Source organism: Mauremys reevesii, linkage group 9 (assembly GCF_016161935.1).
Source record: "Mauremys reevesii isolate NIE-2019 linkage group 9, ASM1616193v1, whole genome shotgun sequence".
Taxonomy (NCBI): domain Eukaryota; kingdom Metazoa; phylum Chordata; order Testudines; family Geoemydidae; genus Mauremys; species Mauremys reevesii.
The window spans coordinates 59125484-59149010 of record NC_052631.1 but is presented as its reverse complement, the minus strand read 5'-3'; the positions used below and the strand labels follow the sequence as shown (position 1 = coordinate 59149010).

At 45.0% G+C, this 23527-nt stretch overlaps 1 protein-coding gene across 12 annotated transcripts in view; it reads left to right on the top strand.

Moving 5' to 3' along the window:
- LOC120372647 (fibrous sheath-interacting protein 2-like) overlaps nt 1-23527 on the top strand; it is a 62249-nt gene that overhangs the window by 24493 nt on the left and 14229 nt on the right. For 11 of the 12 annotated variants that reach the window (XR_005585091.1, XM_039489924.1, XM_039489925.1 and 8 more), the window contains 3 exons: nt 6976-7100; nt 10027-14454; nt 22985-23485. Coding sequence is in view for 11 of the 12 variants with exons in the window: in XM_039489924.1 (XP_039345858.1) it covers nt 6976-7100; nt 10027-14454; nt 22985-23485 (5054 nt within the window). In the remaining variant the exon portion in view is untranslated. The remainder of the gene's footprint in view (nt 1-6975; nt 7101-10026; nt 14455-22984; nt 23486-23527) is intronic. The other variant, XM_039489928.1, reaches the window with a different exon arrangement.

Here is a 23527-nt window from a genome sequence, read left to right as displayed (position 1 = left end):
CTTGCCCAGAAACCTTCTGCAAAGGCTTCTGGAGTACCTACAGGAGCGCTTCATCGAGATGTCCCTGGAGGATTTCCTCTCAATCCCGGACATGTTAACAAACTTTTCTAAGTAACTATACTGTCTGCGAATGCATCCCAAGTCCTCTGGGCAAATCAATCATTAAAAAAGGCTTGCTTAAAAAACACTGTTTGCTATTTGCAAAGGTACACTCACCAGAGCTCCCTTCCAGGGCGTCATTCTCTGGAATAGTTGCTTGTGAGGGCTGGGAGCAGGGTAATTCCGTCAGGGTGATAAAAGCTCCTGGCTGCTGGGGTTCACGGAGTGCTGTGCTCTCTGCGAGGTCTTCCTCTTCTTCTTCCTCTTCATCTTCCCGTCTGCATAATCATCAGACATGGCAGAGATTACAACCCCACCTCGGAATCCACGGTCAGGGTGGGGTACTTGTGGCGCAGCCCCTAAAATTGCGTGCAGCTCAGCATAGAAGCGGCATGTTTTTCGACCTGCCCCAGATCTTCCGTTTGCTTCTTTGGTTTTCTGGTAGGCTTGTCTGAGCTCCTTAACTTTCACTCTGCACTGCACGGAGTCCCTGCTGTGGCCTTTATCCGTCATCGCCTTAGAAATTCTTTCAAATACTTTTTCATTTCGTCTTTTGGAACGCAGTTCTGTTAGCACTGAATCATCTCCCCATATAGCGATCAGATCCATTACCTCCCGAGCGGTCCATGCTGGGGCTCTTTTTCGATTCTCAGGAGACAGCATTGTTAACTGTGCTGATGAGCTGTGCGTGGTCACCTGTGATGATGAGCTCTCCACGCTGTCGAAGCAGGAAATGAATTTCAAAAGTTCGCGGGGCTTTTCCTGTCTACCTGGCCAGTGCATCCGAGTTGAGAATGCTGTCCAGAGCGGTCAGTGGTGCACTGTGGGATAGCTCCCAGAGGCCAATACCGTCGATTGCGGCCACACTAACCCTATTCCGATATGTTAATACCGATATTAGCGCTACTCCTCTCGTCGGGCAGGAGTACAGAAACCGATTTAAAGAGCCATTAAAATCGATATAAGGTGCCTCCTAGTGTGGACGGTTGTGGCGTTAAATCGGTTTTACGCTCCTAAAACCGATTTAAACGCCTAGTGTAGACCAGGCCTCTGTCCCCCAGCACCTCCAATGGGACAGAACACCACACCCAGGAGGTGAGTGAGTTACAACTGGATATAGATTAACAAAAGAGACACAGCAATGTAGGACTGGAAGGGGTCGTCTACTCCAGTCCCCTGCACTGTGACAGGACTAAGTATTGTCTAGACCATCCCTGACAGATGTTTGTACAACCTATTCTTAACAACCTCCAATGACAAAGATTCATAACCTCCCTAGGCAATTTGTCCCAGTGCTTAACCACCTTGACAGGAAGTTTTTCCTAATGTTCAACCTAAACCTCCCTTGCTGCAATTTAATCCCCTTACTTCTTGTCTGGTCCTCAGTGATTAAGGGGAACAATTTATCACCCTCCTCTTTTTAACAACCTTTTACCTACTTGAAAAGGTATGTCCCCACATCTCCAGTCTTCTCCAGACTAAACAAATCCAATTTTTTCAATCTTTCCTCTGACAGTATTTCTTCTGATACTGAAATAAGGGTGCCTGCCACCACATGTCTGTATGGGCTGGAGGCTGTTAACACCCAGCTCTTATCTAGCTCTTTAGATTTCAAAAGCACTTTACAAAGGAGGTCAGTGTCATTAGCCCCATGTTCCAGATGGGGAAACTGAGACACATTGAGGAGAATTGACTTGCCCAAGGTCAGCCAGTAGGCCAGTGGTACAGCTGGGAATAGAATGAAGCTTTCTTGCATCTCAGTCCCATGGTCTATCCACTAGGCCACATAGGGTGACCAAATGTCCTGATTTTATAGGGACAGTCCTGATTTTTGGGGCTTTTTCTTATATAGGTGCCTATTACCCCCCATCGCCTGTCCCAATTTTTCATACTTGTTGTCTGGTTACCCTAAGGCCACACTCCCTTTTGTACATACTAAACCTCTACTTGTGTCCTTCCTAAATGGTCCATAAGTGCTGTGTGGCATTTGCAAGCTGTGCACAGAACTTATGGACAGTTTGGGAAGTTTGCTGCCAGAAACTTGGACACTGCCCATGGTGGAGGCAGTATACCTAAAATTCTTCTTTTCTGGACAGCGTAATTCTGCAAACCATTTAACACTCTGTTGACCAGTCTCCAAAAGGTTGCACCAGCATTTACCAGACCAAAAGGTAACACCATAAATTCATAGAGCCCTATATCAGTGATAGAAGCTGATTTTTGTTGTGCTTCCCCCTCCAAAGGGATCTGCCAGTAACCTTTGATTAGATCAAAAGGTACTGAGGTACTTGGCTTGGCTCAGCACATCCAGCATGTCATCAGTTCTTGGCATGGGGTATGCATCTGTTACAGTGACAGCATTAAGTTTCCTATAGTCTACACAAAATCTTACAGTACCATCCCTTTTGGGGACCAAGACCACAGGGGAAGCCCATGGACTGTCAGATTCCTTAATCACCCCCCACAGTCCAACATGCTTTGTATCTCAGCCCAAATTTGCTCCTTCACCTTGCCAGTGGCCCTGTAAGGCCTGGAAGGGGGTGGGGGGCTGAGTCCCTTTCATGAGGATTCTATGGGACAGCACGTATATCCTCCCTGATTTGTTGGAAAATACCTCACTGTACCTTTGCAGCATTGACAATGCTTCCCCCTTTTTGACTGATGTCAGCTCACTACAGATTTCCATACTTTCCAGAGTTGACCCATCTTGGCATTCCGCCATCAAATCAGTGAGTGGGTATGCCTCAGTTTCCCCTTTGACACAACAGATCATGTTTACCCCAGCCACTCTTCTGTGATAAGCGTTGAGTCTGTTTGCATGTACCAATTGGGGCACAGTATCATCAAGGGGCTTTTTAACTTTATAAGTGTCCTCACTTGCCACTTCCATCACTTTAAAGGGCCCCTCCCAGGAGCTTTGCATTTTGAACTTTTTTTGCAGGGCTGAGTACCATGACCAAATCTCCTATGTCAAAAGTGCATTTACAAGTATTTTTATCATACCATGCCTTTTGCTTGGCCTGACTGCTCCAGAGGTTGTTTTGGACAATTTTCATCATGTCCTTCAACTCCCTCCTGAACCTCTGGACATAGTCACGAGTTCTTCCCTCACCATGGTGCATCCTTCTCAGGTATCCCTGATGAGATTGAGAGGTCTCTCAAATACTGTTTTACATCATCACTGCAAATATTCAGGAATTGTTCCTGAGTAACCAAATCACACATTTTTTCCAAGCTTGTAATGCTTGTTTCCCCTTACCCACTTATCTAACAAATCTCTCATTTCATTTACATAAGGCACATTACTCAGTCCAGATCCTCTCTTAAGACTCCTGAATTTAACCCTGTAGGTTAACAATCTGAAACTGTGTCAAAACCAGTTCCTTAAATTTACCATAGTTTGAAGCATCATCAACTGGCATCATATTGAATATGTCCAAAACTGTTGTTGTACAGACAAAACTACACAGGATCTTTTCAGGGGGCAAGACAAAGATGCCACATTTTTTATGATAACAATTGATTTATGACCAATAACTAATATCTTAATTTTTATACACTCACATTATACCTAATACCTATACACACACACACACTAGATGTTCTGCAGCTGCTGCATAGTTACCAGTCCTGAAGATAGCTTAAGTTCATGGCTTGATTTTGCAGCTTGGGTTCGTAGCTTGTGGCGGCTAACTGGCCAGGAAAGCCAGGCACAAGGACGAGCTGGGTCTCTGCTGGGCATGCACCGATGTCCTTCCTTGTTAGCAGCAGAATGTTACCCTCCAAAGTCTTCCATCTCATCCATCTTTTTTGTAGGCCTTAGTTTGAATCCAGAGTCTATAGGTCTTGCTGTGTCATGCTGCCTTGGTTGGTGATTGATCACCTGTCAATTGCAGGCGTGACTTTCAGCCTCAGACCTGGCTTTGATCTTCCTTCTATTGTACCTTTTCTTTTTAGGGTGGACGCTTTTTACTTTGTTAGGGCTCTTGTCTGCATCTTCAGCTGCTGGGGTTTGAACTTTATTTCATCAGGACAGGCTAAGGCTGGAGGTTGATTCCATCATCCATACATACCTCAGTCACACATCTAAACTAAACTAATAAGATTACAGCAGGATTTTCAAAAATGAAGGTTGGAGGAAGCTTTTACAAAATGGAGTGAGTGTTTTAAAATGGGGTTTGAATTACAATATGGCAAACAGTGAACAGAAGTTACAATATAGACAAGTGTAGTGGATGGCAAACAGTAGACAGAAGGTACAATGTAGGCAAGTATAATAAATGGTAAACAGAAGTTACATTAATAAAGTGAACAATTAAAAACAATTTCATTTATCAGTTCTACACTCTGCCAGTCAATTTTGCTACCAATGTGGTCATTTTTTGATCTTCAGGAATTGCATGGAGGGTGCACAGTCTCTCAAAGGTGATGAAATATTCAGCAATATCACTGGATTTATCATGCTGGATTTTTGGGGAAGTGGAGCCAGCTGCTGAAGGGTTCTGTCTCTTCCACTCCATTACAGTCAGTTCATGCTTCTGGGTCTCAATGTGGGCTTGCATTTCTCTGTCTTTTAACTCCAGGGCTTGCTGGTGTGCAGCCCTTTTTTCATCAGCTTCCAGCTGCCTGAGTTCCAGGGCTTACCTCTGGGTTTCCATGGCTCTTTTCTGAGCAGCTTCCTCCCTGGCTGCCTCTGCCTCCATAGCCCTTCTATGTGCAATCTCTTCCCTGGCTGTCTCTGCTTCTTTGAGCCTCAGTTGAAACTCACGATCTTTTGCCTTCTCTTCTGCTTCCAGTCTGGCCAGTTCTAGTTTTGTAGCTGCCTCACTGGTAGTCATTTTTCTGTTTTCTTGTGCTTATTTCCCTCACCCAAAATAAACAAACAGAAATAACAAACCAGTAACCACTTTGTCTGTTCTCCAGTCACCAGACTCAAAACTCACTTAAAATCACTACCAGTGTTTCAAAGCAGTCATCTATGCACAGATTCCTGCTCGACTACACCACTGTGACAGGTTTGGTCACAGAGACCCCCTTGGGACTGCCACCTGATGTTCTGAGACTACCTCTGAGCCTGTTTTCCCTGCCAACTTGGGAGTTCAGTACCCTGTATTGTTGAGCCAGATGCAAACACAGACCCAGGTCTGAACCATGTCCCCCAAAAGCTGAAGCCTTAACTGAAAACAGCTTAAGAAGTGCTCCTGTCTCTAGCACCCAGACACCCAGTTCCCAATAGGATCCAAACCCCAAATAAGTCCATCTTACTCTATATAAAGCTTATACAGGATAAACTTATAAATTGTCCACCCTCTATAACACTGATAGAGAGATATGCACAGCTATTTGCTCCCCCAGGAATTAATTACTTACTCTGGGTTAATCTATAAGCTAAAGTGATTTTATTAAATATAAAAAGTAGGATTTAAGTGGTTTCAAGTAATAACAGACAGAACAAAGTAAGTTACCAAGCAAAATAAAACAAAAACATGCCTAATACATTAAGAAACTGATTACAGATAAATCTCACCCTCAGAAATGTCCCAATAAGCTTCTTTCACAGACTAGACTCCTTTGTAGTCTGGGCCCAATCCTTTCCCTGGTACAAGGGTTCCAGCTCAGGTGGTAGCTAGGGGATTTCTCATGACTGCCACCTCCTTTGTTCTCTTTCACCCCCTTATATAGCTTTGGCACAAGGTGGGAATTGTTTGCCTCTCTGGGTCCCCACCCCTCCATTTAAATGGAAGAGCCCCAGATTTAAGATGGATCCCAGTACCAGGTGACATGGTCACATGTCTTGTGAGACTCCAAGCCTCCATTCTTCCCAGCCTGACTCACAGGAAGGCTTGCAAGTAAACAGAGCCATCTACAAACAATTGTCCTGGTTAATGGGAGCAATCAAGATTCCAAACCACCATTAATGGCCCACACTTTGCATAATTACAATAGGACCTCAGAGTTATATTTCATATTTCTAGTTTCAGATACAAGAATGATACATTTATACAAATAGGATGACCACACTCAGTAGATTATAAGCTTTGTAATGATACCTTACAAGAGACCTTTTGCATGAAGCATATTCCAGTTACATTATATTCACACTCATTAGAGGTTTTTAAGGTCAGGTTTGACAAAGCCCTGGCTGGGATGATTTAGTTGGGGATTAGTCCTGCTTTGAGCAGGGGGTTGGACTAGATGACCTCCTGAAGTCCCTTCCAACCCTGATATTCTATGATTCTATGATTAGCATATTTTCATAAAATCATATGGCATACAACATCACAACCACCACATAAACTCTTGTGTTTCCAATACTATGGGATGCATTTTGAATTAATATAAAAGTAACACTGTATGGCACTTGTAGAAGTTGCTAAACTGTGCACATACTAATGTCATTGTTTGCATAAGCAGCAAAGAGTCCTGTGGCACCTTATAGACTAACAGACGTACTGGAGCATGAGCTTTCGTGGGTGAATACCCACTTCTTCAGAAGCTCATTCTCCAATACGTCTGTTAGTCTATAAGGTGCCACAGGACTCTTTGCTGCTTTTACAGATCCAGACTAACACGGCTACCCCTCTGATGATTGTTTGCATAGAAACTAATATATTTCAAATAACAGTGAGACTTTAAGAAGGACCAGAAATGCACAAAATAAATGGCATGACCTATGAAGCAGTGTAGTGCAGGATAAACATTTTACTGCCACTTGATTTAGGAATATTCTGTATAATTCACTCATGGCTCTTCCATGTGTGTGCAATGTATTCATCCCATACTCATGGCAATAAATTCTTTTTAGCTCCCCCACGCCATCACATTTTCTATATGTAACAGTTAGACACCTGAAGTTTTTTGTAATTTATTTTCCAGAAGCTAATGCCTCTAGTCGCCCTTCAGTTAATGGAAAGAAAATCTTACTTTCTTCAATGGTCTCTCAACAGCCTTTTGATCAGATTGCTAATAATATCACAAACAAGAAAAGAGCATATTTTCAGGTATGAACTGATTGCACATACAGATCTCCAGACATAAAACTAAAAGTAACATAAAAGTAAAAGTTGTCATATTGCACATATTAAATGTATTGTTATGTATAAGTCACCAGATGCCACTGTTATCTATACTCTTATAAGTTCTTTTTGTAGGCTGTGAGTGGGGTACAATCTTTGAAGAAAAGTTGTATTGTTGTTAGTTTTGTGATGCATCTTCTTCTGGGGGAAGATGTTGCAAATGGGAAGAGAGTTTGTGCTCTCTCTCTTTCTCTCTCCACCTTAATCTCTCTGGCTACAGTCAATTATTATGGCAGAGTTGCTTCCTGGGAATCAGGCACTGGTGCTTGCGCTGAGATTTTTGAAAGCGGAATTGGCTGTGTGCTGTTTGTGACCATATCTGTTCAAGGTCTGGTGTGTCTGATGTAAATAAACCAGTTACCGTTAGACTATACCCATACTCTGCATCCCTGGTTTCTTCTCCAATGGGAAGCTGACTTGCAAGGCCCCAAAACTTGCTTGGCTGAGGAACAACAGTATTGTGACAAGGTCAGGCCAGATGGCTACAGGAGAGTGATAGAAGGTAGATACATTAGCCCCATATTAAGCAGGTCCCTTTTCCCTGGGTAAGATAACAGAGGCGGTTCCAGAACAATCAGGAACTTGCTGGAATCAATTAAAGCAGGCAGGCTAATTAGGACACCTGGAGCCAATTAAGAAGCTACTAGAATCAATTAAGACAGGCAGGCTAATCAGGGCGCCTGGTTTAAAAAGGACCTCACTTCAGTCAGTGAGGGGTGTGCAAGGAGCTGAGAGTGATAGGACGTTCTGCTGAAGGACTGAGGAGTACAAACGCTATCTGGCATCAGGAGAAAGGTCCTGCAGTGAGGATAAAGAAGGTGCTGGGAGAGACCATGGGGAAGTAGCCCAGGGAGTTGTAGCTGTTGCAGCTGTTACAGGAGATGTTGTAGACAGCTGCTATCCACACGACCCTGGGCTGGAACCCAGAGTAGAGGGTGGGCCCGGGTTCCCCCTTTTCCCCCAAACTCCCTGTCTGACACAGGAGGAGTTGACTTGGTCTGTGAGACACACCAGAGGGGACGGTCTAATTTGGAAACGGATCTGGCCTGTCCCCGACTCACTAGGTGGGACAACAGAGACTACGGAGATTGTTCTCCCTTTCCCCCATGCTGGCCAGTGATGAGGTTAGCTGAGTGAATGGCAGGTTTGTGCCACTAACAAAAGGGGCCAAACTGAGGACTGCCATGAACCTCTAAGGTGAGAAAATCCACCAGAAAACGCAGGACCCACCAAGGCAGAGGGGGAACTTTATCACAGTATGTTCTCCAAAGTTACATAGTGCAGTACATCTGCACTCTAGATTTTGTGCCTCTGGCCCCTGACAGGTCAGATTTCATTAATTCAAAGTTCTGAGCTAATCATTCCAGTGGCATAAGCCAACATACTGGGGAGGCATCTTGACAGAAACAAGGTGTCAAGCTATGTTTTTGTTGCACTGCCTCTGAAGCAGCTCTCCCTATGGTAGCAATCGAGGGAATTCAGTGTAGATACTGCCTTAATCTCTCTGTGAGTCAGCCAATCTATCAAGGCATACCCAGATTTGTAAAGCATTTGGAGATCTACAGAGAAACATATGCTATATAAATGTGAAATGGCATCATCATCCCCACTGGGAAAAGGTAAGAGAGTCCCTGAGTGATTTATCTGGTGGGCACCATGGTCCAGGGGCCATGGCTACTAGATAGGAGCTTTGGGCAAGTCACTTACCTCTCCATTCTGCCATCGGTAAAATGGGGATAATTACTTCACCTACCTCCTGGAGGAGGAAGAGGGGCTGGAGGGACATTTAGCCAATGCTGGGGCAGCCCTTTGAGTATATAAAAGTATTATTGGTGTTGCTGGATGCCTCCTCCTGCAGCTCGGCGAACCGGAGAGCAGCATGTACAGAGAAAACACAGACCCTTCCACGGTCACTATGACACACAGAAAACAGCCTGCAGATTAGTTGATTCTCTGCCCCAAAGAGAAATATGCTGTTTGACAAGTGACTTCTGTGGGACAAGGAGACAGTCCCGCACCAGGCACGGGCTCCTGTCACGCATGTGCTGTGCAGGGAGAACAGCTGCCTCCCAGTCAGGTGCCCCCAGACATGCTTAGCCACTGGGCAAATATGACTGTGGTGTGCTGTTCCCAAGAGAGGGCCACAGCTGGCCTAGCTGAGTGAAGTACTGTGATTACTGAGGCCTGGCAGGGCTGTAAAAGCTTCCTCTGAAACTCCCAGGAGCTCCAGCATGAACTGGCCAGAATGTCTCAGAGGTTTCACCCTCAAGACAGCAAGAGTCTAGGATCAAAACTTGGGCATCAAGGCTGCTTCAGTGCAAGTTGCAATGGCCCTTGGCTAAGAATGAGACTCCGTCAGACTGTATAAATACTCAGGACTGTCCAGGGGTTAACAGCTGCTCTTTGCTGCACTCTCCCACACAGCACGGGATGGAGTCTCTGACTTCACTCCACAGAATGTGCTCAGAGGTGTGTCATACTCCTAGCCCTCCCTGACACCTGTGGTAGGGACAAACAGGCAAACTTCAGTCACCTTGGGCTAATGGGGTTAGATCCTAGCACTCTTGAAGTCAATGGCACAAGTCCCATGGACTCCAGGGGAGGCACGATTTTCCCCTTTGGAAAGTAGAGGCTGCCATAACTTCAGAGCTCCAGAGGAACCAGTGTGGCCCTAATTAGTCTTTCACTGGTGAGCCCTTTTCTAAACTAGCTGTTTATATATGTCACAGCTGTTACTGTCCATCCTAAATGTTTTAATCAGATACAGTAAGTAGTTTATACCACGTGAAGAAGGTAAAACTGGAGTAAATGAACACATTAACGTGTCCTTTCACATTTGCCTGTATTGCAGAAGAACAGAACTGAAGACGTGAACAGTAAAATTCAGAATATAATGACATGGTTCCTGGCTGAAGTAACAAGTATCTTATACCCCGCTGTAACAAAGTACGAAGAGAGAATCAGAGCTAAAACACATACGACAGCTGCAGGATCAGTACTCTCTTATGAGAACTCTAGTAGCTGCAATGAAGAGATCATTGATGTGTTTGGAAGTCTTCCATCCTCCAAGAGCAGAAGGGTCATCTTTACAGACACAGGCATAAAACCCACCAGCTCATCAACTGATCACAAGACCGTGACAGGAGGGAAACCAACTCCACTACTGGCTCAAAAATCACCTTTCACACCTCTGACAAGGAGCACACAGGTGACTCTAGAAAGTGAGTTCCACAAAGAAAATATTCACAAGGGAAAACCAGCAAAAACACCTCAGTCTCAGACTGAAAATATTTCTAGTCTGCACAGGAAGGTCGTGAGCATGGGAGCTATAGCTGAGTTTCCCAGAAAGAACTTCAAAACAGAGAAGTTTCCATTTAGCCAAACTTATTCTAAACTTGAATCGACAACAAAAGATGCCAATCCAAAAAAATGTCTGACTGATGGGGATATTTCTTCAGCCTTAAACCAAAGTCTTCCTACAGAAGGGATTTTCAAAAAATTATTTGAGCAGCAAAGAGGAACAGAAGCAAATGGCATTGATAACTTGAAGATGCTGAAGGTGGCTGAGAATGTTGTCAAGGACATTTTTATAAGGGTAAAAGATCTGGATCATTCTGTTTGTATTTTAAAGAAGGCTCCAATTGAGCTTAGTGAAAGATTGTTCTGTAGTAAATTTAAAAGAACCGAATCTCCAGGGACTTTTCATAAAGATTTCCAGAAAGAAATTGGATTAGTTGCTAGAGAGATTGTAGCAACTGTGTTTGATAACTTCCACAGGTGTTTGGTGTCCTGCATATCCACTGCATCCGTTTCAACTAGCAGAGTTTCCAAATCAGAAAAAAATAGAGTCACGCAATCTGAATTACCTGTTTATGACCCACACTTTTTTTTGGCTTCTATCGATAAAATAGCCAAAGAGACGGTTGAAAGTGTTATATTCACACTGGAGTCATTTGTAGCCTTTCAATTTAAACATGACTTTAAATGTAAATTTTCTGAAATAATGAGACTCCCTGTTGAAAATAGGTCTGGTGCACAACAGAAACCATTCTTAAGGCCTCTCTCAACTCAACTAGCAAATGAAATAGAATTATCATCTGAACATAAAGTGCCTGGAACTACAAATAAAAGAATTCTGCCCACATTAGAACCCTTTCATAGTTTTTCCGACATATCAAGGATTAGCAGTGTGATTACCAGGGAAAGCATACAGAATGCAATTTGCCAAGTCCAAAGACTCCATTCAGAACTGAGCATTTACGCTAAAATTGCTGTTACCAAAATTCTGGAAATCATCAAGTGGAAACCTGAAAAAGAAATTAGCCAAAGAGAAACATCTCCATTTAGTGACATCTCCAAAGAAACCATCATGGTAAGTGAGATAACTGGTGCCATATTAGAGCAATGCAGTCAAAATCAGATGGAAATTACTTCAGAATCGAAATTTGGAAATCTTCATATGGAAAAACCTCAACAAGCATTTGGAAATAATAAAATTCCTGGTCAGGGTGTTACAATGTCAGAAGGAATGAAAATGTCTGCTAAAAAATTAGAAGTTGATTTAAGAGAAACCTTTCCACCTATCAGTGTTCCTGGCATGGTGATTAATTCAGAGGAAAAAACAGAAATGGAAAAGGAAATTCCACATAATCTTCCAACTCTCCAGTGTAACCAGTTCTCCGCACAGGATGCTCCCACTACATCAGAGAGAATCAGAAAGTCTATTTTCTACACCACAGCTTCCAAACCAAGATCTTCTAGACCAGCACTAGAAACAATAAGAACACTTAGCTCCAGGATGACTCTACCCCCAATTGGAAGACAATTTGCAAGAAAGTCATTCTGTAAAATAGGCATAAAGAAATCTCCCAAAGGGGAAGCAATGCATAGGTCAGTGCATGAAGAACATGGTGAGTTTCTGCCATCCTGTGAAACTGAGAATCAGGCAACACAGTCACAGGATGGTATTAATTCTGCTGGTTTTTTGAAAGAAATGTGTAGTGAACTAATAAGCAAATTAATCACTTCTTCTCAAAACATAGACACCCAGGACAGAAAGACAGCTGACACTGATCCTTCTCATGTGATGACAAATTTAATTGATTCAATGTTAAACGAGTGTTCAAAGTCTCAAGTTAAGGAGCTGCCACTGTTGGAGAGTCCGGGCCCTCCACCACAGGTTAGCACATTGGCTACTAAAATTATTCACTCCAGTTTATGTGACATTTTGAAAGAATGTGGTCCTGAAGCCTCAGATTATACAGACATTAAAAGTGACCACAGTGCTTCAGTAGAAACATTAGCTACTTCAATAAGGAGAGAAGTTATTGATTACCAATTTCAGGGACCATTGGCAAAAGCATCATCATCTACTATATTTAAGCCTCTAGAATCTGGATTAATTGCTGAAGAGGTTTTACAGAAGGCTAACAAACTCAGCACACAATGCCATACTTCCACCACACATACTATTAGGGTACCACATGGATTTTTAGAAGATATAATTACCAAACTGTTATCTAAAATTCTCCCTGAACACTCCAACATGTCTTCCTCTGCAGAAAAGGAAAATCAGATTGCAGAATTTGACTTTATTCACATGAAGCTAGTAAGTAAGGTTATGACAGAAATATCTAAAGATCAGAATTTGATTATTCAGTATGTTAAATGTTTGCATCAAGATGGCGATGTCATTATTCAAACAGTTGTAGAATCCGTGTACAATAAGCTTTTGCCACAGTTTGGATCCCAGTTAACAATACAGAAGTGTTTAAAAAGTGGGTGCACAGTTCTTTCTGAAGCAATAGCTGACTTGGTATTAAGAGAGATCTCAAGGAATCAATTGCAGAACTTTTTTTCTGGAGAATTAACACCTCACCAATGTGCTGAAGCAGACAATGTTGTTGAAGATATGCTTAGAGATCTCACTGAACCCTCGGATCACACAAACCCCATAACATCAGATATTAGTGAATTATCTTCTCTCATCATAGAAGAACTTTCAGCTAAACTTTTACATAAACTTTTGTCCATATTTCCCATTGTGGACTTGGATGCACAAAATATTTCTTCAGTGAAGGATGTAACTTCCAAAATAATGAATTCACTGCAAGTGCTCCTTTCCAAAAATCAGATAAATACTAGTGAAAATATCAATGAACCAGACTCTTTACAAGAAGAAGACAGCAAAGCTACTGGAGAGGTCAATTCTGTTTATACGCGCATTTTGAAACAATCTGACTCTGATGTTTCTATTCACAAAGATATAACAAACAAGAATGATGTTTTAGCTAATAGAATAGCTTCTTTAATGGTAAGTGATACTTCTAAACATGAATTTCAACCCGTTTTGGAGGAAGAGTCACCACCCAGTTCACCGTTAATGCTGGAGGCTGTCAGTATTATTAAAAAGATTCTTACCAATATAGAGATGCCAAAACATCCCTCGCCATCACATATCCCTGTGTTACCAGTGATGTTTGTGGAAGAAATATTAAGTAGATTCTTGTCTAAAATCTTAAAGTCAACTCACAGCAGAAGCCCAGAAAAACGAAGTTTATCAAAGACTGAAGTGAATGAAGTTGCTGGGAAGCTGAAACAGTCCATGGAAAACCTAATGTCCAAAAATAAAATCAGTCTTGTGGAAGCAGCAGGTGATATGGCAAATCCAGAACACAACGAGACTCTTAATCAAGTGGCTCATGCTATTTACAATAATGTCCTGCAAAAATCTGGATCTCAGCAAGACTTTTATGATAATGTAACAAGTTCCAGAACAAATTTTCCTCACCAAGTAGCCAGTATAATAATTAACGAAATCTCTAATTGCCATCTAGCACTTGCTTTTAAAGACAATCCACCGATGGTCAGCCAGAGCGCTATAGCACTTGACAGAATTGTTGACAGAGTCCATGCACAAGTTTCCCTTCATACAGTGCCTGTGCCAGAATGTTCAATCAGAGATGAAAATGCAAATGAGCAACCAACAGAAACCTGGCTACCCATTAAAATAATCCCGTATATTGGAAATAAAGCATTACAAATAGATCCGGACATCGTGTCAGAACATTTAGCAGTTATTTCCATAAAAACAGAGCCTCTTGAGGAGCTGAAAAAAGCATGCTTCGCTTACACTGGACTGAGTATAGCAGACCTGAGAAGAGCATCAGTGGCTGGGAAGAGTCTTGCAGCTGAAACTAGTGGAGCTGAAGAAAAGAGAAAAAGAGAAAGACGTCCCTCTCTGGATGTGTCAGGACGGCTGGATGTAAAACCAAAGGAGGTAAGTGAACAGAGTGAAATTGGTAGTCTGGGGGATATGTCTGTGTCAACTTGTAAACTCCATTTTGTTTTGTGAATGCCTTGATTGTAACCTTCCCTGTAACTGTCCCTTTGCATTGTAACTTCCATCTTGGGTTAAGGCATCCCAGGATGTTAACAACCGGTCTATTCTGGGTAGTGGAGGCTCATGCAAAAGGGTTGGGTGTGTTCCCCTCTGGTTTTATCTGGACCAGTGATCTGCTAGGTCACTCTGATCCTTGGCTCTGGGAGTCAGCCTTACCCTGCTCTTCTGTGAGAAACCCCACTCCTGAGCTGTTCACGTACAGTCTCTGGCATGTAAGCTGCTCCTTGGATTGTCAACCAAATGACACTAGCCAATATCTCCAGTACCAGACACAACCCTAGGAACCTCCGCCTTGCAGTGTCCAGTTATGCCCACTGGACACTGCAAGATTATATGACTTCGACAATTTAACAAATAAATTGATATGTACCAGGATTGTTATCCCAAGGGGAGTCTCCGACACACTTCAAACCAAATGCACTGCTTCAGGTAGAATAAACAAACAAATTTATTAACTATGAAAGATAGATTTTAAGTGATTATAAGTCAAAGCATAGCAAGTCAGATTTGGTCAAATGAAATAAAAGCAAAACACATTCTAAACCGATCTTAACACTTTCAATGCCCGTACAAACTTAGATTCTTATCACCTTCAGCCAGGATCTCTCCTTTGATCAGTGCTTTAGTTGCTTAGTCTGTAGATGGAGGTGGAAGAGAGAGGAAGAGAATGGCAAATGTCTCTCCCTTTTAACATGTTCTTTCTTCCCTCTTGGCTTTGCCCACACTCTTCAGAGTCAGGTGAGCATTACTTCATCGCAGTCCCAAACTGACCAACGGAAGGGTAGTAACTCACTCAAGAGTCCAACAGATCCTTTGTTGTTGCCTAGGCCAGTGTCTTTTGTTCCTGTGAGGCTGGGCTGGGTTTGTCCCATACATGCCCTGATGAGGTGTGAACTGCCCCTCTGTTCTTGGAGAGTTTTTGCCTGGGCTTGTTTTAAGCCATGAGGACACATTCTCAGCCTCATAACTATATATATATGAAATTACAACCTATAACATTACTATAACAATGCTCAGTACATCATAAGCCTTCTGAAGACACCTGACTTGACAAATTTTGCATTAGATACCACACAATTATATTATAAGGATGAACACAGGGGTGCTGGGTGTTCCCCTGAGGTACAGAATGTCACAGTGGGAACATGTCCTAGAAAGTTAACAATGAGCCCGCAGCCATGATGCCTGTCCCCTGCTGGGACACAGGGCTAGCTGTGAATAGGGCCACTGACTTTGAATGGATTCTTTTCACGGAAATCTGTCTGGGGAGAAGGGGAAGCTGGAATCCCCCCTGCTCAGCACACAGCTGGGAGAACTTCAGTTTCTCCACTTGATCACCTGCCCCAGCATGTCAGAGACTGGTGCTTTCTAAGCCAAGGGGCTTTTTCATCACCAGAAACAGAAGACCCAGCTGGAGAGAGTGGAGGAAGGAGGGAGCCTGGGCGGTCAGACTGCAGGGTCTCATTCCCAAGAAGAGTGTCAGACCCAGGGTCTGCACCTGGGAATGCACCTGAGAGACCCAGAGCTAAGAATCATGACCAATCACCTGCCAGACCCAGGGGGCTCAGCAGCACATGGGATTCGGCAGTGGGATCCCATCCCAACTGACTAGGATCTGTCCAGAGAGGAGGACTGGAGCAGGTTGTGACATAGGAATTTTCATATTCAGATTGAGTAAAAAATTGTTCATCCTACCCTCCCCAGGGCCATGATCTCAAAAGCATTTACACACACACTTAACTTTAAGCATGTGAATCCCACTGAAGTCAATGGGACTAAGAGCTTAAGAGCTTTGCTGCATCAGTAAGGCCCTTCATTTCCAGTTTTTATGGATTTTTACTGAAAAAATCCTGGGTTTTACAAAAGCCATTATTTGTTTTTTACTGATTTTCACCCACATTTTGGAAGTGCTGCAGCTTCCTGGATTTGGTTCCCTCTCCAGGAGGGAAGCTAGTGGCTCATAACCTCCCATTGACTTCAACAAGACCAAGATTTCATCCTAGGAGTGTCTCCTTTTCTCCTCTTTCTTATAGCCTTTGCTGTGGCAGCCCCTCGGCCAGCAGAGTAGGTTCTTCAGAAGAGAAAGTGGGACTCTGTTTTCCATTCTAGAGCGTCACGTTGGGTTGTCTTGGGGTTTCCCATGATTCAGTTCATTTAACATTTAGTTTCTGTCCTGGCCCTCCCTTGTCCAAAGCAGAATTCGTCCCTCTGCCTGGCCAGATCCCCACTCTTGAGACATGTGCACCCTTGGCACCATGAGCTCCGAACCACAGAGAAAGTCATACACATTGGAGCTACAGGCCATCCACCTTGGGCACCCGGACATGGGGCAGAAGGCTATAAAGAACCTACTGCCCCAGTCGCCCTTATTTCCTTTCTTGCTGCCAGAGCCAACTGGCTCCACAACCAGCTGCTCCTTTGCCATGTGTTTCTACTTTGCTATTGTTGGTCACGTTAGCATTACATTGGTCTCTAGCTAGTGTTAGAGATTAGCAATACTATCTGAGCTCTCCAGCTCCTACCATGGTGCCCCCATTGCCTGGCATCTAGCCGTTGTTTCGGTCCTTTCACTTGACTGGTTCGGGAGCAAAGACTAAGGGCATGGCTACACTTGCAAGTTAGAGTGCATTAGAGCAGCCCCATGCACTCTAACTCATGACGCGTCCACACTGGCAAGGCACGTAGAGCGCCCGGACTTCGCAGCTAAAGCGCTCTGGTAATCCACCTCGGCGAGTGGAATAAGGTTTGATGTGCCCCCACTGGAGCACCGCGGCACCAGTGTGGACGCCCTGGTCTGTTAATGCGGTCTGATCGACCTCCAGAAGTGTCCCACAATGCCTGTTCTAACCACTCTGGTCATCACTTTGAACTCTACTGCCCTGCCCTCAGGTGACCAACCATCAGACCTGCCTTTTAAATTCTCTGGTAATTTTGAAAATCCCCTTCCTGTTTGCTCAGCCAGGCATGGAGTGCTCTCAATGAATCTTTCCAGGTAACCATGCCTCCATGCGCCAGGCGATCCACAGTATGGAGCAATGGCGAGGTGCTGGACCTCATCAGTGTTTGTGGAGGAGGAAGCTGTCCAGTCCCAGCTGCGCTCCCGCCGTAGGAATTATGATATCTTTGGGCAGATATCAAGGGACATGATGGAAAGGGGCCGTGACCAGGATGCACTGCAAAGTGAAAGAGCTACGGAATGGCCTACCACAAAGCCCGCGTGGCAAACAGCCACTCCGGTGCTGCCCCCGTGACCTGCCATTTCTACAAAGAGCTGGACGCAATACTTGGGGGCGACCTCACCACCATGGACACTTCAGAACCCAGTTCAACAAGGCAGGAGGAGGAGGAAAGCGGGAGCGAGGGTGCTGAGGAGAAGGATGACACTCCGGCATCCCTAGATGCATGCAGCCAGGAGTTGTTTTCAAGCCAGGAAGAAGGTACCCAGTCACGGCAACTGGTGCTTGGGGAAGGACAAACACCAGAGGAAGTGCCCGGTAAGTGGCTTTTAGTTTTGGAAGGAAGTTATTCGGTGCGGGCTCTTGGGGCGAGGAGGGTTAGGGCTGCATCCATGCCTAGACGCAAAATAGGGCATTGATGTGCTCTCTCACATCTCAGTAATCAGCCTCAGTGAGCTCTTCAAAGGTCTCATTCAGAACTTGGGCAATGCACTTGCGCAGGTTTCTTAGGAGAGCCACTGTGGTCCTTATCCCAGTCAGGCTAACATGTCTGTGACACTGTACCATGAGGGGTGGGAGGACCATTGCTGCACACAGGCAAGCTGCATATGGGCCAGGGCAGAAGCTGCATTGTAATAGAAAACCCTCCCTTGCTTCCCAGGTCACCCTCAGCAGCAAGATATCTTCCAGGATGAACTGCTATGGAAAATGTGGGGACAGTGTTGAGTATAGGGGCCCCCTGCAGCTGTTGGCTCCCCCCAAGGCACAGAAACCCAGAGGACAATACAGCCATGAAACAATCAGTCCCCCTTGACCCTGTGCTTACTCACCATTTTGGGGCTCCCATGGGTTATATGCGCTTGCTTATGGATGGGCAAATTATGCTGTTGTGTAGACTGTGCTTGCCCTTAAATATGGGGGAATCATTGCTCTGTCTAGTGTGAACAATGCTGCCTCTGTTAAATGTTGCATTTTGCTTTTACAGATGCAACCTTGAGATCTCAGCAGTCCATGTTATCACCTGCCGAAAGACTGCAAAGAATTAGAAAGAGGCCACGTAGAAGCAAAAATGACATGCTGCATGAAGTAATGCAGCAGTCACTTAATGAGAATCTAAAAGCGCAGGAGTGGAGGGAGAGTGAAAGGCCGATCCGCCAGCAGAATGAGGAGCGCTGGCACAAAAGCACGGAGCTCCAGTAGCAAAGCATGGATCGGCTGATAAGCATCATGGAGCACCAAGCGGACTTGATTCAGGCACTTGTAGCCATGCAGGCAGAGCACTACCACCCCCGCTTCCCCTGCAGCCCTTGTCCCAAAACTCTTTCCCTTGTGCCCTCCTGTCACCTCCAACCCACTTTCCTCAACATCCGGGTTCTTATCGCCACCAGTTGCCTCCAACACCTGTAGCTTCACCACCCAGCTCTGAAAATTACGACCCTTACCCACTGCACTCAACCCCCATTACCATGTATTATAGCCATCCTGAAGTGCACCACTCATTGCACAGCACTCCAGACAGGAAGGAAGGCTGAGTATGATAACAGGACATACACAAATCTGTGATTGTACCGTTCCCCACCCCACCCCTTTGCCCTTTCTGTTTCCCAAACAGTTGTGTTTCTTTTCAATAAATGAATTTTCTTTTCAATTAATGGATTTTTTTGGCTTTGAAAACATTCTTTATTATTGCATAAAGTAAAAGATACCTTAGCCCAGGAAAGCAATAGGCACTGCAAGTCAGCGTAGCAAACACAGATTCCTACTAGCATTGGAACCACTGCACTTCACTCCTGTGCAGGGCACCAAATATTACTGGTGGCTTTCAGCCTCAAATTGCTCCCTAATCCTTGCAGCCCCGCGCTGGGCCCCTCTAATAGCCTTGTTTTCTGACTGTTCACACTCAATCTCCACGTGCTGAACCTCCGAGTTCCATGCCCGAATGAATCTTTCACCCTTCCCTTCACAAATGTTATGGAGGGTACAGCACGTGGATATAACCACGGGGATGCTGTCATCGGCCAGGTCCAGCTTCCCATACAGACAGCACCAACGGCCCTTTAAACAGCCAAAAGCACATTCTGCACCAGCTCAGCTTGTTGTTGAACCGCTCCTTGCTGCTGTCAAGGCTCCCTGTGTTGGGTTTCATGAGCCACGACATTAAAGGGTAAGCAGGGTCTCCAAGGATCACAATGAACATTTCTACTTCCCCTATGGTGATCTTCTGGTCTGGGGAAAAAGTCCCAGCTTGCAGCTTCCTGAACAGGCCAGTGTTCTGAGAGATGCGTATGTCATGCACCTTTCCAGGCCAGCCTGCGTTAATGTCAATGAAACAGCCATGGTGATCCACAAGTGCTTGGAGAACCATAGAGAAATACCCCTTCCGATTAACTTACTCGGAGGCTAGGTGGGCTGGTGCCAGAATTGGAATATGCATCGCATCTATCGCCCCTCCGCAGTTAGGGAAACCCATTTGTGCAAAGCCAGCCACAATGTCATGCATGTTACCTAGAGTCATGGTTCTTCTGAGCAGGATTCAATTAATGGCCCTGCAAACTTGCATCAACACGATTCCAATGGTCAACTTTCCCACTCCAAACTGGTTAGCAACTGATCAGTAGCTGTCTGGAGTTGCCAGCTTCCAGACTGCAATTGCCACCCGCTTCTCCACCATCAGGGTAGCTCTCAATCTCATGTCCTTTCACCGCAGAGTGGGGGGTGAGCTCATCACACAGTCCTATGAAAGTGGCTTTTCTCATCCAAAAGTTCTGCAGCCACCATTCGTCATCCCAGACTTGCATGACGATGTGATCCCACCACTCAGTGCTTGTTTCCTGAGCCCAAAAGCGGCGTTCCACAGTGCTGAGCATGTCCGTGAATGCCACAAGCAATCTTGTGTCATATGCATTACTCAAGTCAATATCATCGTCAGAGTCCTCACTGTCAGTTTGGATCTTAAGGAGTAACTCAACTGCCAAACATGACGTGCTGGCGAGACTCATCAGCATATTCCTCAGCAGTTTGGGCTTCATTTCCACAGACCGAAAGAGAAGACAAGAGCGCGCAGTACAAAAAACATTGAAAGATGACGCCAAATGTGGATGGAAGCACAGGGATTGCTGGGATGTGAAACGATGCAACACGGGGCATTGGGACAGGACCCAGAATGCCCTGCACTCCGCACCCCCTTCCTACAAGCCACAGCACCAGAATGGGAAGAAGTTGGGATAGCTGCCTATAATGCACCACTCCCAATGCCACTGCAAGTGCCGCAAATGTGGCCACACCAATGCGCTTGCAGCTGTCAGTGTGGACAGACTGCAGCACTTTCCCTACTGCGCTCTCCGAAGGCTGGTTTAACTCAAAGCGCACTACATCTGCAAGTGTATCCATGCCCTAAGTTGGTCAGTTTCTAGCCCCAATTTGCTTTCAATTTGATTCAACTCTCTCTGACTGGGTAGAGGTTCAGTGTCAATCCCATTCTTTTGACAAATGCACCCAAATTAGCAATTTCAAGACCAAGCTTGATAAGTTTATGGAGGGAATGGTGTGATGGGACTGCCTACAATGGCAGGTAGCCGATCTGCAACTGCTAGCAGCAAATATCTCCAATGGCTGGTGATGGGACACTAGATGGGGAGGGTTCTGAATTACTACAGCGAATTCTTTCCAGGTATCTGCCTACTGGGTCTTGCCCACATGCTCAGGCTCTAACTGATCGCCATATTTGGGAAGGAATTTTCCTCCAGGACCGACTGGTAGAGACCCTGGTTTTTTTTACCTTCATCTGTAGCATGGAGCATGGGTCACTTTAAACTAGTATAAATCATGGATTCCGTGTTACCTGAAGTCTTTAACCATGATTTGAGAACTTCACTAACTCAGCCAGAAGTTTGGGGTCTATATCAGGAGTGGGTGGGTGAGGTTTTGTGGCCTGCGATGAGCAGGAGGTCAAGCTAGATGATCATGATGGTCCCTTCTGGCCTTAAAGTCCATGACAAATGCACACAAAATAGCAAGTGCACATGCATTTAATTTTTTACATTTTGTGGCAAATTGCCGGCACTATTATGATGGGTCCCACGCTTTCTCTTCTTGTGCGGGGGGTTCAGGGTGCTGTTTCTTGTCCCTGATCTGGGGTATTAACTGTCCCACTAGTATCCCAGAGAAGGGGAGTGGAGAGGGAGGGACCTGGGCCCGCCCTCTACTCTGGGTCCCAGCCCAGGGGCCCTAGGGATAGCGGTAAACCACTTGAACTAGCGATTCCTTCCCCTGAGCTACTTCCCTCTCTGGCCCTTCATCTTGGGGGCTTCCTGCCCTCTCTCTGCTTGGGCCAAGTTTCTCCCAACCACTTGTGCCTGTGGAGTCCCTCTGCTCTATACAAGCCGGGTTTCCCTTTACCTAGGGTCTTGGTCTTCTGGCCCGCCATAGCACTTTTCCAAACTCTCCTCTGCTTCCCTCCAAACTGTTCTCTTTCAAACTGCTCTCTGCTCCAACACCAAACCACTCTGCTTCAACTCCTCCAACTGTCTGATTGAAGCAGGGTGTGTGGGGGGGTTAATCAGGTGACTGGCTTCAGGTGTTCTAATTGGCTTAATTGGCTTCAGGAGTTCTAATTAATCAGTAGTAGCCTCTCTTCCCTCCACAGGGAATAAGGCTTTCATCATCCTGGGGCTAACATATCTCCCATCTATCACTCTCCTGCTGCCTTTTGGCCATGCTATATCACAATATTTTTCACATTCCCATGGTTGTTTTTTTTAACTAATATTTTTAATAGAAAAATCAGGATTTTTCTGAGTTCTCAACTGAAGTGAAAACAATGTATCCAAATGCAAGTCTAAAAGCACTTCCGTTTATTTCCTCTCTAAGGGTATGGCTACACTTGTAAATTTACAGCGCTGCAGCAGGGTGTGAAAAAACACCCTCTGCAGCGCTGAAAATTGCGGCGCTGCAAAGCGCCAGTGTGGTCAAAGCCCCAGCGCTGGGAGCGCGGCTCCCAGCGCTGTCCATTATTCCCCACAGGGAGCTGGAGTACGGACAGCGCTGGGAGAGCTCTCTCCCAGCGCTGGCGCTTTGACTACACTTAGCGCTTCAAAGCGCTGCCGCGGCAGCGCTCCCGCTACATTGAAGCGCTAATGTAGCCATAGCCTAACTAGTGAACAGTAGAAAAAATCATAAGAAAACTGACTCTGAAATTAAGCTCTCTTCAAAAGCTCTCTCTTCAATTTCAGCCTGTCAGCAGAAATTCATTCTGGGACATGTTAAAACCTGACATAGCTAAAGTGGAGCTTTTAAAAGATGTAGAGAACCAGCAGGACCTTATCATGCGACTAGTAACCCATGATATTGAGGCAAAGGTGAAGCAGCAAGAGGAGGAGGAAGAGGCAGCTTTTGAAAAAATTTTAAAAGTAGAATCCTCTTTGATTTTTGAGAGCCAATCACCCCCAGACGCAGCAGGGAGAGAGGACGTGGCATCTGCTCGTCAATTGGAGAAGCAGCAATATGAGAGTGAAGCCTCATTGCCAGAAGTCAGGCCAAGCACTAGCAGCCAGAAGAAATTTCTGTCTTTGAGCAAGTGTTGCCAAGCTTTATCAAACTCGATTCCTGATGATATTGAAGATATCGTCAGAGAAATAAAAGATGACCAGGATAATCTGAGCCTTCTCCCTTCGGCTAGTACACAGGATAATTTAATTGCTCCCCCATCAACTGGGAAAGAGGCTCAATACAAGGTAAGTGGAGTATGTGAAACTTGTACTAGTTCCTCTGATGAC